Consider the following 19,840-nt stretch of genomic DNA (forward strand, 5'->3'; position numbering starts at 1 on the left):
AGTAGCGGCGTTAATTATCTGTCGGCCGACGCACGATTTCGCCTATTCTCCCGCCCGCGACGAACGATCGCGGTAATTTTTTGCACGAATGCAATTTGTCCGACAGGCGAGATCTTCGCAAGTATATTTCCACAACGAACGCGGCTAACGTTAGACAAATTATGTTTGTATTAATTGTCCCGTAGATATTTACTGTGATACGAATCGTACATTGGTTATATAATTGATAATTTTAGCACCTACTCCCTGTCGATTTTTCTTAAAAGTTCTTTTTCGATTTTTAGTAATTTTGTTTGACATTGTACAGAAAAGTTGTTTAATACTTTTTTATAGGTATACACGAGCTCTACTTTCTCCTAAAATTTCAATGAAATATATTCACTATTGTAGGAGTTATGGTTGTTTGAAAATTGGACCACTTTTATGGGTGTTTTCTCATTGTATGAAGTTAAGGACCAACTTTTCGAATATTCTTGGAATTTCTATATATTCTTCACTAAAATACGCGTTGTTTGCATTTTGTAATTTACCCCCGTATCTGAAAATAATTTTTGTAGAACGATTTGAAACTTTTTAATTCCGTCGAAAAATTGAAACACCTACTCGAATTTTGGGGGCATGTCTATTCATTAAAAATGAATGTAATTGACCCTCCCATCTGAAAATAATTTTTCCAGAATGATATGAAATTTTTTAATTTAATTTTTTAATAATTTTTTAACGAAGCCTCAATCAAGAAATCGCTATTAGCTTATACTTTCGTTATTTGTAACTGAAATTGCTTTCCCTGTCTCTGGTTGATAATAATGCTCGTTCGTTGGGTCTACGAATTCGTTTTCCTTTTTTCCGCCGTTCCCGAAGCGACGATCGAGTAATTTCCCTGGAAAATTAATGATCGAACGCACGTTGTGGACTTTGTTTTGTTATGAACGGATGGAGAGAGAGACGTGGTAAGTTCGAATCTGTCGGTTATATGGAACGACTCAAACGCGCCGGAACGTTTCCACGCCACTTCGGAATCAGATGGTTCAGATATTTCGACGTTTTTGATCGCTCGACGTGCTTTTCCTTTTTTGTCTCCCCGGTGCTCGATTGTGACGCGTCGCTCGATTGTCGCGATGCGGCTCCAATATATTTGTTTACCTGGACAAGGATATTAAAAAAATAATCGGCTTAATATCCGCGTTTTAAAATGAAAAGCTGCATTTTTCATTTCACGATAAAAGCCAGTTGAAGTTATTTTACGCCTGATGGATAGTCTGTGATTATTAGGCATAAATCAAATTATGAAACAATATTATTTGATCGATAAAACAATACTTTTAATCGGCTTTTCAGAACCATCTGTTTAAAATGTTATTTTGTCGATATAACGAAGATACCGATACGTACAATATATTAATCTTCACGGAACTTTGTAGATTTATTAATTAAGACTTGACGAGAATCATTGACAGATTACACTGAAAAATCAATTATATGTGTATGAGTCATAAAGAATCATATCTGACGGTAATACTCAAAATAAAATTCGGCTTGCAAAAGAACGTCCTAAAAGTATCTCTGCATTCGCAAACGGACAGACGAGAGGAAAAGCTATTCTTTATTAAAAAAAAAAGTTCATCGCAACACTCGAGCAGAAAGGAGCCGAGACAGCCGCCATTACGATGCACGTTTAAAGTGCGTCTCAGAAGTGGAACGTTAATCGCGCTGAATAGAACGTGCATAGAAACGTCAGGCGTATTTGGGTTAATCGCGTTTCAACCGAAAATTGCAGCAACGACCACGCATAATGGCTTAAATACGGCCGTGCGTAATAGAAATATAATTTCGCGTTGAAGGGACCATCGAAATAAAAAAAAAAATAGGGGAAAAAAGGGAAGAGAATGGAAAATAAAGAGCGAGAGAGGCAGAGAGGAGGAAAAATTATGTTGAAAGTGATGAAATACTTCGCCTGTTCTTCGCGGCCGCCGCTCTCGCCCTAATTATTTAATGGCGACGTTCAATTTGCAGCGCATTTTGCGCCGCTACCAATACATTTTTTCGTTGCACGGTTTTCTTGTTAAAATACCATGTAGCCCCATTGTTTGGCTAAAATTTCAGTTGCCTCCTGTTGTTTTTACTCCGCTGGGAAGATGAATCGTCATATTTACGAGAATGAGATTAATGGGGGTTTCTGCCCCTTTTTTCTTCGCCGTTTCTCGCTAATGATAATAAAATTCTGGAATGAATAAACAATGAGAGCCCGGGTGTTCTTGGAAACTGCGAGAAATTAATCGGTCGGTGTTTGTAAAGATCAAGAATCGTGTATCTAACATTTCGTTTAAACCGTCTGTAAAACTATATTTCTTTTCCGAAGAAAAATATGGAATAGGCGATAAACGCTGTTAACACTGCTCAATTCCAAATATGTATCGATTCTAATCTTTATTACGAGAATGAAAGTTACATTAAAGTATTGATTCTATTTTTTTTCGATGCACAGACTAAAAATGGAAATTTCATGATACCCGAAAAAAGGCATTTTTGTCAACTGTTACATTTTATATCTGACAGCCTGATCTGCTATTTTAGCAGACTATTGCTGGAACGTTCCAAGAGATGTCCCAGAGGTCCGCTACAGGCAATAAGATAAATGTAAAGGACATTAAACGAACTTAAACGTATGTAAATGTAGCATTTTCAGCTCCATTATTTTACTAAAGTTACGACTTTATAATTTGTGACTGGTTAATAAAGACATGAAAATCCAAATAATTAGTTTTAGTGTCACAGGGACTGCACGTAACAAATTAAAAACGAAGTCTCTTCTATTTAACAAACGCATACATTAATCTACTGTTCTTGAATTAAATAAATCATGCCTTACATTTTTGAAACCAGAGCCAAATAATGTTATCCTCTGATATTTCCTATCTCTGTATACGTAAACAAATGGGAACAAAGATTAATCATGTAGAGTATAAATTACTGTTTAAAACTTTTCGACCAATGTAATGAGATATGGAATGAAAGGTAAATTTAGATAAATGGAAATTTCCAGTCGTATCAACAAAGTCGTATAAACAAAGTAAGCTGTACTGTTTCTTCGAATATTATTTGAATTCTATTTGATTAGTACTAATTTTAAAATACAAAATAAGGAAGCATCGACGTTGAAAGTCACTGGAATACGACTCCATTTAGAAAGACATTCTTCGTCCAATTCCCACGGCATCTTCGTACAAAGTGTATAAATTTGGTCAAAGAGACCCGGACCCTCTGTCTCTCCATCCTAACTTTATCAAATTTTTCGACATCATCAATCTTGTCGAAGATATTCGCTCGTCACGCTTTATTTGGCCCTGCTTCGTACGTGAGGAGAAAGAGAGGATTAGGATTTGGATCTTCTGCTCGATAGACTACTCTGACCAACCGTTTATCCAGGTCACGTAAAGATTTTTTTTTCTCTGCGACTGATACTTGGACACACCCGTTAACTATATCGGAACGCCTCGCGCCTGTGTTCTTATTGGGAAACCCATTACTATCGTCATAGTCCTACCCATAATCGCGTTATCTAACGCTTTCCAGCTAAATAGAAATATCTACGTCACTTAAGGGGTCGTTCCTCAGTGAAAATTGCGAAATTTAGCAATCCTCCTAAATTTTTTCAAATCTAATGCTACGTCAATTCACTTAACTACATTTTACTCATATACAGGGTGTTCGGCCACCCCTGGGAAAATTTTTAATGGGAGATTCTAGAGGCCAAAATAAGACGAAAATCAAGAATACCAATTTGTTGATGGAGGCTTCGTTAAAAAGTTATTAACAATTAAATTAAAAAATTTCAAATCGTTTTGGAAAAATTATTTTCGATTGCGGGGGTCAATTGCAATCATTTTTGGTGAATACACATACTTCCGAAATCCTACCCACTTTCGAGAAAAAAATTCGAGTAAGTGCTTAAATTTTTCGGCGAAATTGAAAAGTTTCAAATCGTTCTGGAAAAATTATTTTCCGTTGCGGGGGTCAATTGCAAGCATTTTTGGTCAACAGACATACCCCCGAAATCCTACTCAGTTTCGAGAAAAAAATTCATTACCGAAAATTGCATGTCTGACCATAGCGTTGATATGTTTCACTGAAATTTCATGCGTATCTTTAAAACATCATAACTTTTGAACGGATTGAACAATTTTCATGTTTAAAAAAGCAAACTACGCGTATTTTGGTGGAGAATATGTAGAAATCGCAAAAATATTCGAAAAGTTAGTCCTTGACCTCGCAAAATGAGAAAAACCCCATAAAAATGGTCCAATTTTCAAACAGTCATAACTCCTATAATAGTGAATATATTTCAATGAAACTTTTTTTTGAAGTAGAGCCCATAGGTACCTATAAAAAAGTATTAGACAACTTTTCTGTAGGGCGTCAACTAAAATTACTAAACATGAAAAACGAATTTTTAAGAAAAATCGGCAGGGGGTAGGTGCTTAAATTTTTCGGCGAAATTGAAAAGTTTCAAATCGTTTTGGAAAAATTATTTTCCGTTGCGGGGGTCAATTGTAATCATTTTCGGTGAATAGACATATCCCCGAAATCCTACCCACTTTCGAGAAAAAAATTCAGTATTGGCGGAACTTTAAACGTTAATAACTTCTTAACGAAGCCACCATCAACAAATTGGTATTCTTGATTTTCGTCTTATTTTGGCCTCTAGAATCTCCCATTAAAATTTTTTCCCAGGGGTGGCCGAACACTCTGTATTTACATTTTGTATATTATTTAGAAACCACGGCCAGGTGAAAGCATTACGCTTCGAGATACAGGCGTCTAATATTTCGAGTACCAAATTTTTACAGTGCATTCTTAAATACAAAAAAAAAAACGATTTTTCGAAGGTGTGACCGAACGATCCTTTAAATCTGGCTAAACGATGAACTATCGTGGCTGGCCGACCGCTCGAACCGACACCGAAACCAGATTGGCCGGCAGGAAATGCCAGGTTTGCCTAACTTCTTGCCAATCAGGCGACTGGACGATCGTAATTGCAATCAGCCAGGGATTTCAGACGATCAGCGTGGTTTTCGTCGGGTCGCGAGAAAGGGACGTCGGATGCAGATTTACACGGCGCATCTGCCGGTTCACTGGCCGCCGAGAACACCGTCCCGGATTGTTGTTTACTCCGTCACATAATTGCCCACTCCATTTACGTATCAATCGGCGCATTACTGTTACGCCATAGCCAATTAACGTATGTGCTCGCTTACGCGCGTCGGATAATACGTACGCGCGACCGTACAATGCGCGTCCTTGTTTCCGTATGCGTCCGCACACAATCCGGAGAGTGTCCTGTACAGGACGACTCATCGTTGGTGCGCTCGAGCGTCCCACAAACACGGTTGCTCGCCTCGTTTCCCTTGGCCATTTTAACGCGACGATCGGTCCTGAACAAATAGTTACCGCGCTAATTTCAAGGCGTTTAGCTATTACTTTCCGGGCGCTGGACGGGATTAATTTTCATCCGTCCGTGTTTTTATCTCGTTTTTCGACGGACACCGTTGCTCGATCGATGAAAAAGACGGCAGAGACGCCTCGATTCGAGCTGCTCACGCCGAGGCTAGAGGAACTTTTTTCAAAGCGCCGTCCGCAGGTCTTTTGAACGTCGCTCGCCGTGGATCGCGATTATAATCGCGGCGGTAAAGGGTTAATGAAACGTCGATCGAGCATATCATCCACCCACGATAAATCCAACGCAGTTTGCCGTGTACTGCACCGGTACCGTATGCGCGCGACAGCTTCGAGTCGTTGCACGCTGAAGTACGCAATCGTGGATGAAGCATGGAGAAACAAAATCCGTAAACACTGGTGGTTCGTTCTTTAAACGCTCGCGAAGTAAATCGAGGTAATCTTTCGACATCTATTTCGAGAATTTCTGTAAATGTAATTTACTTTCAATGTTTAACGTGTCTCGGAGGGCAACCAGGAAAAAATCTTACGTTATAGATACTTTACTGAAATCGTGAGCATGGTAGAAATAACGTAGCGACAGTTCCCGCGCTCATCACCAGAGGGAGACGCTCAATTTGTACCTCTCTCGCAAGTATTCGGCCGACAATCTGTTTCTATATATTTTCAATGTCCCCTCTCCACCACAGTACAATAATGATTCTTAAACTGAGCTTCAGACGTGATTTTAAATATGCTATTCAACCACGTTAAATTATTGAATAATTTAATAATGTAACAGTGATGAACGTGCCAACCTCAAAGCGACGTTCAGTTTAAGAATCCTTCCTGTAACTTCTCCAAATCCCAAAGAAGGGTTAACGCCTTTCGTCGAGGTATACTCCAAGGACGTGTTGAGGTCCTCCAATTTCTTTCACCGACTGCCCTAATCCCCTGAGCAGAAGGTCTCGAAAGGAGACGGTTTCGCGTCGATTATGAAGCGAGCTGTACGCGTCACGTCCGTCCTACGTTCTGGCTACGTGCGTCGTCGGACGAAGGGTTAACGACGCCGACATGAATTTTAATTGCCGATACCAGGGTTGGGGGTTGCAGGGCGTCGTCGTAACTGGCCGTCCGCAGCGACGCTCACCGTTCAGATAGTCCGTCCCAGTCCCGCGTGGAATGATAATGATAACGGTTATTGCGACGGCCGTTAGCTTGAGTAAGATCGTCGTCTTGTTTGGCGGTCGGCATTAAGTGTCTCCAAGGCTCGATCGCAATGAACGAGCTTGGCTAAGGTTCTCCGGTACTACGGAACCGGGCTCGGAGCGGATGGAGCTCCGCAACTATTCTATGAATAGTAGTCTGGTGTGAAAGGTACGTGAGCTAAATGTTGAAACTTAACTATGGATACGCTGCAGTATCGCCTGGCAGAGTGTTATGTCCGGTGGGGTGATTCCCCTGCTCGCGGAGATGGGTTTCCTACGGCTAACGAGGGTCTCCGTGCTGTTGAACGCGTTGGACAGGTGGTTAGAAATAATTTTTAACGTTCAACTATGATAATCGGGTACTACGAGCGTGGAAGATGAGACTAAATTTTAATTCTCGACTATGGACGTGGAGCAGGACAGCTAGCACACGGATAAAACCACAAAAGATAATCTGGTGTTCTCTGTTTTATTCTGATGTACGAGGATGGGTTTGCTTTGATCGACGTTACAGGGTGGTTGAGTAATTGAGGGCATCGGATGGATGTCTGAAAGCAACGTGGATCAAATTCAGAGCTTTGACTGTTGATATAGGGTATCGCTGGAAGACTGTTTGTGCTAGGATAATGTTGTTTATGAAGATGGGTCTATTTTGATGTACGAGTCCTGGCCTCTGGGTAATTGAAAGCACCAGGACTGGGTGTCCGAGCGTGACGTAAGTCTAATTCTGAGCCTTAGCTGTCGACACTGGGTAACATACCGATGGGAAACGGCTAGGTCCACCAGGATGTTATTCATGTTTATGAGAACGCGTCCACTTTGATTAATGAGCCTTCGCGTCTGAGTAATTGAAAGCCTTGGGCAGGTGGCCCGAAGGTGGCACAATCGAAACTGTTTCAACTACGGATACGGTAACGCATCGATGAGAGCCAGGTTTACGGTCAGGGACAAAAAGGAACTATTAATTGGTTTATTGTACGTAGATTCTTTCAATAGAATTTCGCTTATTTCGAGGTAAAAAAATTGCATAATTTGCACCCTTCTCGAGGGAGGATCTCCCAAATACCGATAGAAATAAAATCGTCCCAAGTACTTCGACTGTCAGAGACTATAAGTTCCAAAGGCGGATTGAATTAGCCGGACTCCTGACGGTAGAACTGTAAAATTCATACTCCGTGTCTGGTCGAACTGGTCGAAGGATCAAATATTCATGTCGAAATCCTCCGTCCGTCCCAGGCAAACGATCCATTAATGTCACGGGCCTTTTTTTCCGGTTGCTTTGAGGAATTCAACGTCGAGGCCGGCAATCCGTCCGAGTACACTTATCAAGCGCGGGCCAATCAGTCGCGATTGGAGCTGCGGTCGCTAAACGCGCGTCCGGACGGCGATGCAGCTGCGCGTGAATCAGAGTCGCATTAATATCCGAATGCCTGGACTCCGGTAGGATGCAATTCCACGACTGCGTTCACCGAAATTTACCATTGACGTACTCTGCGAATCCCCGCGGGGTTTCGACGATACGGATCCTCGATACGCGACATCGCTCGAATATCGTCCGTCCGCAGTCTGAAAATTACTCGACGGCCATCGAATTTCGCCCGGCGTTCGAATATAATTACATTAATTGTACCGATGGATGGTTGACGCATTATTCTCGATTATCGTTCCACAGACGGCACGCGAACGACTTCTAATCTACTATTCACGACCAACGGCCGCCATTTCCGCTCGGGGATTACGTTATCCGCTATTTCGTAGCGAATACGGAACAAAAGACTATCGGTCTGTCATAAATCCGTCGAATTTAATTCGTGATACGACTGCAGACTTGAATTGGGGCATTTTAAGCAGTATATAAATGACTCTGACTTAGGAACAAGGTGAAACAGAGCTCGTATGCGTGTTAATTTTGTATTTCCAATCCATTGAAATAGGCCACACACGTTCGTAACGTACGAGATTTGATTTTTGATAGCTTTGAGTTATTGTTAGCAACTCTGCAGTCGGGGCAGAAAATATTGATCGCTCAAGGCCATTGGAGCAACTATCTACACCACACAGTTTCACCGCCCCCACTGTCTGACTCTTGCCTCTTCGCTCCACTTGTTGCATTCTGAAAGGCAGAAAGCGCACAGTCTGAGTAGAGAGTTTGCGACAACCTTCAACGATTAGAAATGCCTGTTCTTATCTAGATAAAAATTCAAGCTGCTTATTTGTTAAATAAAAATTAAAACAAGTATCGTACGACAAAATACTTGGGAACGATAAGATACAAATTCAATTAATCTAAATTTGTATGTATTCATATAAGGATCAGGTTCATTTCTTACGTGCTTCCAAACTTGCGTTGGGAGTAGAATCGGTCCATCGAACAACAAATTTTTGTTTTTTGGTTGAAACCGGAGTTTCTGCGCGCCGACTCGGAAAATGGCGGTATAATTGAAGCCGCGGTTTACGGCGTTCGCTCGTTTGTAAAAGTCGCAAACGACTGTTCCCCCCCCCCCCCCTGCGACAGCACCGACTGTTCCGCAACGGTAGCCAGAAAGTTCGCGACTCGGTCGAGAAGTAATTTTGCTAATTAACACTGAAACAACTTGCTAATTAACATGGACGTTTGCTAATTAACAATTGAACATGGCGGTTGATTTGAACGGCGATGTCACTGGAACGTTTATTCCTGATTTTTACTTTCCCCGAACAAGGGAATTGTTAAGCGGCACCGACCCTAATTGGACGATTCTGGTACTCGAGAAAAAATTAATCCCGTGGCGTCGATCTCTGAAGCACGTTCCAACGATGTCCCTGATTTATTTATAATTTCATTTTTAAAAAGAAAAATTCCATTTAGACTTAGAAAATAGATATACTGATAATTTTATACGTAAATATTTTGATTTTTAAGGAGTTAAGAGGTTCAGAGTGCACAAAAATAAAATATATATGAAATTTGGATACTTAATAGTCCAATTGATATATAATAATATTTTCGCTGAAACAAGTCTACACGAAACAAGATTCGTTTCTTTAAGAGATCGATGATACGCCGAGGGAATCAATTACCTGCCAAATCTCTGTCCATTTTCCCCTATAAATCTGAATCAAACGGAACATGGAGCAATTTCTATCGTTTATGATTCATGCAGGTCTATTTCGGAAATAGTTGGTGACTCAGCGCAATCGTGGCGGAAGAATTCGATTTTTCACGGGCGTCTCCATCTTTTTGCAATTTTTACGGGCAGAGATTAAATCGTGATAGCCAACGGCGAAGATTCCGCGAACGATTGCACAACTGCGACGTTCTAATCTTGAATCGAAGATTGGAGAGCCTTCGAGTGCCCTATTTCAATGAATATTGCGATTATTTTATGGGGTTTTTATATTTTACGATTACTATCCTTAACTCGAACAATAATTTCTGTGGATGATCTTCTCCGTTCTTCGAACCGTTATTTTATCTCCCAGTTTTTTAAGCGTTGAATTTTCCATTCGAGAACCTACGTAACACTTTCGTGGCTGACAGTAGACTCTCACGTCACAGGGCGATAATAAAAATTATAATCGTAAAGCGTGGATCCTTCGCGATGGCCACGGGCTCGAAGGTTCGGGAATACGCTTCGGGACGTCGGTAGGATCAACGAGGCGGTTAAAATGCAAACGGCTGCGATTCGCGATCGAACGATAAGCTGGTGAAAAAATAGCAGCGGAAAAAGAGGCTCGTTAACGCTCGTTTTCTCTGTTCTCGATTTATCCGGCGTTCCCCGTCTCCCTTTGTGCTCATGATTCTTTCCGGTCGAACCGATCGATCGATCATTTCCGCGGGGATCGGGACTGGGTTTGTCCTTGACGCGAATCGTCCACGAATTGAACAAGACTGAAAAAAAGAGAGAACAGGGGGCAAAAGGGGAACTCGAAATTGTTCTAATTAGACAAAAGTTTCTGTCTTCCGCGTCGGTTCGGCTGGTGGGGATTCGAAATCCATTAATTAATTACGCGGAAGAAGAGTGGTCCCCGTCGTTTCACGAAAAATTGTCTGGCGAAAATGCAATCCGCGTCGCGATAGTGTGCAACGAACTCGAGCGGGCCCTCGGACGATGCCGGTCGTTTGCACTTTTAATTAAACATCGTGACAGAGCAGGAGTAATTAATTGGCGCCGCGGACGTCGACGTCGCTCGGCCACCTCAAATTTCCGTGAAACTAATTTTTCCAAAAGGAAGTCCGCTGAAAGGACGTCGTAATCGGCGGGGTGTATAACCGAACCAACTACGTTCGAAATAGACAATGAATGTTCGACTGTTTCGGCCTCTGATGACTTTGAAACTTTTCTGTTCGAACAAGAATCGAACTGAAGTCGGTAATCTAAACCCAATTTGTGAATTTAATCGTGCAAAACTATTCTAAAAATATTTTTATCCGTTTGTTACGTACACCTCCCCCCCCCCTCGTAATTTATATTTAATTGCAAGGTTCCTTGCAAAGTTTAAGATTCTTCTCACAGATTTCGAGTCACTTAAATATGCGTTTGAACGATTAAGGGTAGTTTATCTCTTGACGAGGGTGATTGATGACCAGAACGTCTTCCGAATAGCTAGTTATAATGCATATTAAATTTGTACCAAGCCAACAATGCGATTTTTCGCACCTCGTCTTATAAACTTCGAGGCTCGATATCAATCACTAAACTGTTTTATTTCCCTAATTATTTACTTTATATTAAAAACGACATCCAATTGTCCAGTATCATGCAGTTATTAGTTATCGATCCACGCATCGGGGGATTGAAATGCCATTTGAAAAATCGCGGATTAAGATATTCTTTGTGTAATTTCTCTCGGAATTATGTATCGAACCAAAAAGGGTTTACAAACGGGAGTTATTCTATCGTTGAAATTTTCAACATAATCCGAGCGAATCGATCGGCCGACGTGCTCGCGAACACTCGAAAAAATACTCTGTTCGATAACAATCCAGCGGACAATGGAAATCAGATGCCTCTGTTCCATCAATTTCAAGTCACGGTTTGACGGCGATCAAAATCGGTTCGCCGCGCGAAACTGTATTGCAGGCGTCAGAAATAACGAAACAAAAACAAAAACAGGTTTATTCGTTCTGCTTTGTCTCCGTGGCGGTAGAAGTTCGACGCGCAAAAAAGCGTAAGTGCGCCGTCAAACATGGCTGGCGGGTTCAATCTCGTTTATTCACCGAACTCCGTTTTAGCTCGTCGCGAGAAAGAAATCTGATTTATCGTTCGTAAAAATGTTTACCGTCTTCTCCGTGGACGTTTTTCACGTTGTGTTTGATGTAATCTCTCAGACTTATTTCAGACAGCGTTCCGTACAGCGAATAAATTCTTTCGCGCGGGAGCTTCTGTGTCTGACACAGTCGAGTTTTATTATTTTTTTTCTTTTTTTCTTACGTAGAACGGGACACCGAAAAGGATTTCAGAAAATAGCCACGATCTTATCTTTTTCATTTCCAGGAAATAAATTTTTAAATGCACAGAGATTTCGATCGCCTACGAAATAATACTTATATTATTCCTCGAGTCTTTTGCTTCTCACTTTTTAGAAACTCAACAGTGTTATACGGGGGTTAACTTATAGTCTGTATTATCTAGAATGAGTACAAAAATTTGAATCCCTTTAAGAGTGTCATTTCAAGACAAAAGTCTGAAGAGTTTCGTGACAGAAATCGACGCGGGGAACGTTGAGACCCGTATAATTAATCACCTAACGTTGGACGTGCTTATCGAATTTTCATGCCCAAGTATAAGTTGGTAGCGTTTAGGGACGCGTCTTATCGTTTCCAAATTAATGACCCGAGTCATCGCGCGAGGGTGTTAAGGCGGAGCCGATGTCGCGGCGTCTTCGTTTCCCGGATAAATTTCATCCCTTCCGAGTTGAAAATCTGGATCACGGTGTAGACAAGCGACAGTTAGTTTGATGAATGAACCTTGGTGCAAGTATTGACACTTTTGGTGCCATTTTCTCTTTACTTCTCGTTCGCGTAACAAGCACAATTGTACGATGGACGTTCAATCTTTGTTACACAACCATCCCCTATTGTCGACTGACGCTAAGTATTCAATAATACTTTTGACAAGGTAAACAATTGGTTCAGATACCATTTCACAGAAACAGTGTCAAACGTAACAATTCGCAATATTAAAAAATGTCTTTTGAAACCGCCCTCATTTATTCGTTGGAAGGTGGTTAAAAAGTTGACGGTAAATCTGCGTGTAACCGTTTACACAGTTTCCAACTGTAAGTAGAAATAACAGTGATCTGAATTTAGTATGTTCCGGGCTCGCGAGCCAGCTTGTCTTCACAAATATGGCTCCCCTGTAAAGTACCGTTTTCCAATATTTATGCACCTTCTTACAGGGATCTACTCGTCGAATAATTCACTGATACACGGGTAATATTTATCCACTTTAAGAGGCAATTTCGTCGTAATATCGCAGTTTGTCTCTTCGGTAGAAAATATTTCGGAATCTGTGTCAAAAAAACGTCTTTTAAAACATTAATTATAAATGGAATCTTACGGAAGAAGAAACCTTGCAATGAAATTTTCCAAAACAGATTCTAAAATAAAAACTGTGCCTAAAATCGAGGCTCCAGAGGTTTCAGTTACCCATGTAAATGGAATCCAACGTGCATGGAGGAAGAAACGGTTGTCGATAAAGTATTTCTCAGCCGTATCTTCGGCAACGCGTAAAAATCTGAAGGCTTCGTGGCTAATAGATTCCCTTTCTAGCAGAAGTTACTCGAAACGGGATAGTTTTTCCGAAGGGTGGATGGTCTGTTTTCTCGTAGGAGGCGACGGCCAGAGTCCACGGAACCTTAAGGAAAACGGAGCTCGCTGGAAGTATCGAAGCGAAGCGAGCAGAAGCGGTCCGCGGAAAAAAGCGAGAAGACAAATATTTGTCGTAACTCCCTCCGGTTTATGGAGGCTGCGAGTTATCAGTCGGTAGCTCTAGGGAACTTCTTTCCTTCGCCGCCACAAGTTTCCCTTCCTTTGTTCGCGTTTTTTCTTCCGCGTCCCAAGTTTTTTCCGACCCGAGAAGTTGAACGCGCACCGATGAAAAATTTTCACCTCTTCGTCGCTGCCATTCGACGCTGGTTTCTCGAAGCTGTTCCCTTTTTTCCATCCGAAAATCTTCGACTCGCAATTTTCCAGTTTCCACTTTTCCGTAGCCGTAAACATCAACAAGAAAACGGAAATTCAATGTGAAGCCAATTTCCTTGAAAACAAAGGTACGAATAACAAATTTTTTACATCGCATTTTTGAATTTTATCATACGAAAAAATGATCCCTTTCTGTTCGTAGCGCGAATGTAATCACATTTTGAGCACACAGTTTTTTAATATCAAACTTGGAACATCCATTTTCACGATAATAAAGTCTCGCGCGGAAAGCTTTTATTCCATATTTTTCATTTTTATACAAAAAATATCGAATTTTGTGTATTCAGCTTTCACGTTATCCCGCTATCCTGCACGGATTTTTAGAAGTATTTTCTACGATATCATTTTATCCGAAAACCAGCGGCGAAGAAGTTCTTAACGTTTTCGTTAGTTGGGGGATCTCTAACGAGACGCGAGATTCGAGAGCTACTCGATCCGTAGCACAGATTGGACGAATCGTTGAAAATAAATCAAAGGTCTCCTATCTCAGCCTCTCTTCCCCTAATTTTTATTGAAATTTCCCGATCCGTGACACGGGAGCTTAAACAAAAATATTCTTTCGCGACCCAGACTCCTTTTATTTTCTCTTCTACATGGTTCCGTTTCTTGTTGACGATCTATGATTTACTTTTCCGTCCGTCGTTCGCCTGGCTGTTGTTTTTCTTCGTTGACGTCGTTACAGCTGGTCGGTTCTCGAACCCCGTTGGATACAGCGGCCAGCCTTCCAATTATTTTACTCATTCCCGGTTACACGGTAACAAAGTTACTCGATGTCAATTAAAGCCTTAATGAATTTGTAGTCGTCGAACTTACCTCATCCGTGTTTCGATTTTAATTTCATTTAAAACTCTGGGCGCATGTGCCAGCCACGAATTCGACCCCGTTGTCGATCGGTTCGATCCTCTCGTCGCGACCTCGTTACGGCTTGTTAATTGGTCGAAATCTGCGGCTCGAAAATCGCCGAAGTCCCCTATTCAACCTTCTTCGTAGACTAGGTGAATTTTACCACAGAATTCAAGATAATAATAACGATTGTTATCCATCTTCGTTTTTATATTTGTCCATCGCCTTTCTAGAAATTTCAAGAGACTAAAATTATTGAGAGAAATGATTATTGATAAGATTTTATGAATTTCATAGAACCTAATATTCGTCTGGGCTAGAAAGGATTTTGGATGGATTACTGCGTCCGAGGAACTTCGCGCCTTTCCTCCGTGTTTAATCCGCATCGATAATCTGGACAGAGAGTTTATTACACTCCGCTATGGGACCTCGATAATTGGCGAATTAATATCTCTCAGAGGGTATTAAGGACAGGCCCGAATGCCTCGAGACACGACTTATCGCGAACGTCGCTCTTGGACACCTTATCCGTGGGAAGTTTATTCCGAACTAAGGTTATCAATTATTCTTAGAGCTCAGTGAATCGAGTTCTGATGCTGGAACGGTGACCCTACCACCGCAGATCGCTGCCCAGATACATGATCCAACTTGCACCATCGACCCGGTATAGATCGATATCGAAACTGAAAATTTAATTCCCCGACGAGACGACAACAGTGCAATCACACAATTATTTCGTTTCCTGCATTAATCTAAGCCTCGTACTGTTTGTGTCTCTTCATTTGAATTTATGCAACTAACCATAATTAACCACGTAATTATTACCTATTTTAATACATTTTTTTGACGGACTGAAGTCAGGGTTATTAGATGCTCATAAACTGTTTTCACCCCTTTTAAATCTTTTGGTATCTCGAGTATCGTTTTTCCATTGATTAAATGGATCCCTTAAATTTATCTAACGTCTCACCTACGATCGGAGACGTGCAAACATCATTTGACCTTTATCGAGTGATTTTTTCGGGGGTGTTTTGGAAGAACACAGTGGCCACAGCTGGATTCAGCACGCGCCCGAAGCCATCGGGGCCTTTCATTCGACCAACGGTCAGCTAAACACGTTTGAATGGCCGCAATTATTTCGCGCTATCGCGTAATCAAGGGAAGCCTCTCCCTCTGCGATTTAATGGGTCCGTCTAATACAGTAGCGGGTGGGTCGATAAATATCCGCATTAAAATTCAGTAGGGGTTATCGGTGGTGGCTCGAATTAGCATTGTACACGTATAACGGGCTGGAAAGCAACGTGACTCGAAGCGAACGGGCGGTCTAAATCAAGCTTTAGGCGTCCGCGCACGTCACGACGTCTCGAGGTGGCTCGGCCACGTGCTGGCCACGGCAAACGCGTGCCGAAACCGGAAATACCGACAGGGAGAGAGAGAGAGAGAGAGAGAAAGAGAGTGAGAGAAACAAGAGTTTTAATTTCGTCGACAAGCCAGATGGACCAAATGACTGGGCTGTTCCCTTATACGACGCTCTCCGTACGCTCTTGATTAACGTCAATTCCGCGGTGCTGGCCGTTACCTTTTCATTTTCTTTTCCGACCACCCCCTCACGCCTCCCCACTTTCCGGCCAGCGTCACCGTTCGCGAAGAAGTTGGGATACGAGCGACCTAATTCGACGACGGCGTGCTGTTCGAAGTTGAGTATCGAGGCATAAAAACCGGAACGGCGGTTTCTCTGTCCGACTAACTCGATGGCGGACAGGTGATCGGCGTCCACCTGACGAGAAACCGGTGCTTTAAATAATTTTATTACGCTTCTCGTAATCCCCGGTTCGATGAAACTCACCGAATGTCTCGTAAGCGAATTTTCAGACGTCTGGATATAATTTAAAATTTTGAGGGGTTTTCTACGGTGGACAGTGACCATCAACAATTTGTGAAAATATTCGATCGGTTGAAATAGAGTACAGTAGAGATTTGATCGTTGCAGGAAAATTGAAACTTTTATTTATATAGTCTGAGTACAGATAGGTGGTAAATTCTGATTTAGAGTGATTTCTTATGCAAAAGCGAATGGAAAATGTGTGATACAATGTTGTCGTACGAGGCTTCGTTTTCGAGAACCTTGAGTTTGAAGTTCCAAGTTTAGGACGCCTGACCAATATCTGACAGTTCTACTTGCATCGAGATTTGTTAATATTCCTAGTGATATGGTATTATATATTTACATCAAATTAAACTATCTTCCGATTAATTACTTCCATTTATTTGTACAGACACTGAGACAAGTGAAAAAGACAAATAATAGTCAGACACATTACTAAATCTCAGGCGTCTGACCAATATCTAATATTTCTACTTGCATCGATGTTCGTAAATATTCCCTGTGATATAGTATTATTTCTTTCCATCAAATTGAACTGTCTTCTGAGTATATTTTCAGTGATATGTATTGATACTGATACAAGAAGAACAAACGAGTAGTAGTCAGACCCGTTACGTACGATCAATATCGTGCATTGTTACGTTGAATTTCTTTCAATTTAAAGTTTGCCCACCAAGAAGCAAACCAAAGATCACGGCAAGAACCGAGGGTGGAAATATAATTATTCCATTACGAATTTAAAACTCGGTCGAAGAATTTTTGTGAGCGCTCGAAACTTTCGGAAACGACCTCGATACACTTTTTCTCCTAACGAATTAATCCGAATGCTAGACCTCGAGCTCCGGTTTCGTATCCGTATTAAGTCGGCCCTCCAATTAACCCGACGTTAAACGATTCTTCTCCGTGGCATCGTGACCCGCACCAACTTCCTTCCGGGTAACAGTAATCCGAAACGTCACTCTTTTTGACCCCGTCTCGAGATTGATTCAATAAGGAACGTTCCCTGAAAATTGGCACGGCCACTCGTACAACGCTCAAGTGCACTCCTACTACGTGGATCATAACGTCGAAATATTTCCAGGGGGGGGGGGGGCATGAATTATATCTGAAAAATCCGCCACGCGATTCTACCCCCCCTCCCCCCAATTCCCTAATTGCTTTGAAAAAGTTGGGGACGATTTATCTACTCGTTAAATCGAATTATTAAATTTACGACGATTCGTCGTATTTATTAACTGCATTTTTGTAGCTCGTTTTATTGCCCCCTGGCAGTGGTTTAGCTTGCATAATTTTCATACTCGATGTTTGAACTGAAAATAGGGGACCGCGAAGTACACGTTCGAAACTTTGATTTTAATACTTTTGTTTTCAACTCGTGGTTCTGACTTAACTTTCTCTCGTCGTTTTACTAGGAAAATTTCTTTCTTTCCTCGTGTCTTTTTTTACTTTTCTCAAAAGGAACAAAAAATTTCAAGAATAACAGCAGGAAGAATTACTTACCTCGCAAGGAATAAACAGGGGAATGAAAGTGGAAGAGTCGTAATCGAACATACTTCGTATGGTAATTTATTACAATTTGTACAGATTACAAATCGGTACCTATGGTGTGTCGCGTTCCTCGTTAGACATCTTAAAAGGAGCGGATATTGAGCAGAACGCCGCTCGTCGCTGCGCTAACGTTAATCATATCAGTTATTATTAATTACCCCTGTAGTATGTATATCTATCCTCGACGCTCGGTGAACACTGGGGTCACTAACGAATTACAAAACGAAACGACAAAAGAATCGTGAAAAGAAAATATAACGTTCAAGCATTTTGCGTTTCATAGGGGTTGTAATTGCGTACAGAAGGATTATAATGAAAATTCGATCCCCGACAAGAGAGATCTTTCCCTCACCCGACGTGTCCCTCTTCGATGTTTTTTCTTTTTTATTTATTTCTCAACGCGTTGACTGCCACGTCGATCGTATAATAAATTTCCAATTCGTATTCTTTATTTCCGAGTGAAATCTACCCCATTTTGTAGGCGAAAATTTCGCTTACCCGATGAGGAGGGATTTTAAACAAGTGGCGGTCCAAGAAGGCGGTGTCATGACTCGAACTCGAATCCAGCGTGGCAGTCGACACGCGAAACCGTGTAATTTCCCGCGTGTTAGTGTTCACCTAGTAGCCCCAGAAAATCGGACGATTCGACGACGAAACGATCCGATCGTTTGCACGTGCACCTCGTTCAACGATTTCTCATGAAAAATTATAACGTGAGTTTAAAGTAACCGTGTGTCGCGAGATCAGTACGACCCTCAGGGCGTCCCCGCCATCCTCCCGCTTAATCAGGCCCACTCGAATAAAAATCATTGTTATTCGACTATCTACTCCATACATAGTAACATACATAACTGGAAGCCCTAGACTACTAGGTTTTACATGGACGATGTGATCGGGTCAGACAGTGGCAGCGGTGTCCTCGTAGATGCCTACGAGCTACCTATTGGCGGGGACAAGCTCCGATGCGCTGATCACCGAAAGGGTCACCGTCGTAGCGGTCGACAACAGGAACACGAGCATCGCCAGGATCATCGTCGTCGCGGTAGTCCAGGTCAAGTTTTGTCCGGCAGAGTTGTTTCCACCTGACAAATAAAGAAAACCAACGATCAGAACGCTTAAAAAGATCGAGTTCGTCCTGTTCATTTCCAAACTATAACAATTATAATCGAAAATAAATTTTGAACAACTTTTTTTATGGGAAAACACATTCTAAGACTCCCTGATCACGTTCTCTCTATCAAAATAATATTTGTTTCTTTATATACGCATATATCGCGCGTTGGGCTTCGAGTCTTACTCTTGCTGGACCGAACTATACATGTTAGTAATACCGATTGCGTCTAAACGGCTCAATGGATTTTATCGAAATTTTATATTTAAGTTCTACATTTTTATCTGAAAGTCTGATTAGATTTTGTGCCTAATCGGGCCATGGATAATTATGGTTACCACTTACAAATAATTAAATAATTGAATGTCGTCTTTTTCTTCCTAATAAAGAAACTTCTTCTATTTCTTATAGGCTGTAACGTATTATTTAGATCGATTAGTATATTTGCCTTTTGTGGTTAAAGGTGTAAATGCGAATGGCGTTTCGTGTAACGTATGCGTTGGAAAGTGTTGGTCGACGGAAAACAGACGCGATCGGCAATAACTTTCTCTGCAGCTGTTTCAAATTATCTCGTGGAAGCTGTTTGAAATTCTGTTCAAGACGAAGCAGGATAGTTTGGACAAAGT

At 41.5% G+C, this 19,840-nt stretch overlaps 2 protein-coding genes across 2 annotated transcripts in view; one reads left to right on the forward strand and one right to left on the reverse strand.

Moving 5' to 3' along the window:
* Nucleotides 1–19,840, forward strand: part of LOC143346039 (uncharacterized) — a 214,352-nt gene that overhangs the window by 144,558 nt on the left and 49,954 nt on the right. The gene's annotated exons all lie outside the window — the stretch shown is intronic.
* LOC143346040 (uncharacterized) overlaps nt 18,106–19,840 on the reverse strand; it is a 153,037-nt gene continuing 151,302 nt past the window's right edge. Inside the window, exon 6 of the mRNA XM_076773774.1 lies at nt 18,106–19,185. Within this exon, the coding sequence (XP_076629889.1) occupies nt 19,040–19,185 (146 nt within the window). The 3' untranslated portion in view covers nt 18,106–19,039. The remainder of the gene's footprint in view (nt 19,186–19,840) is intronic.

Source organism: Colletes latitarsis, chromosome 10 (genome assembly GCF_051014445.1).
Source record: "Colletes latitarsis isolate SP2378_abdomen chromosome 10, iyColLati1, whole genome shotgun sequence".
Taxonomy (NCBI): domain Eukaryota; kingdom Metazoa; phylum Arthropoda; class Insecta; order Hymenoptera; family Colletidae; genus Colletes; species Colletes latitarsis.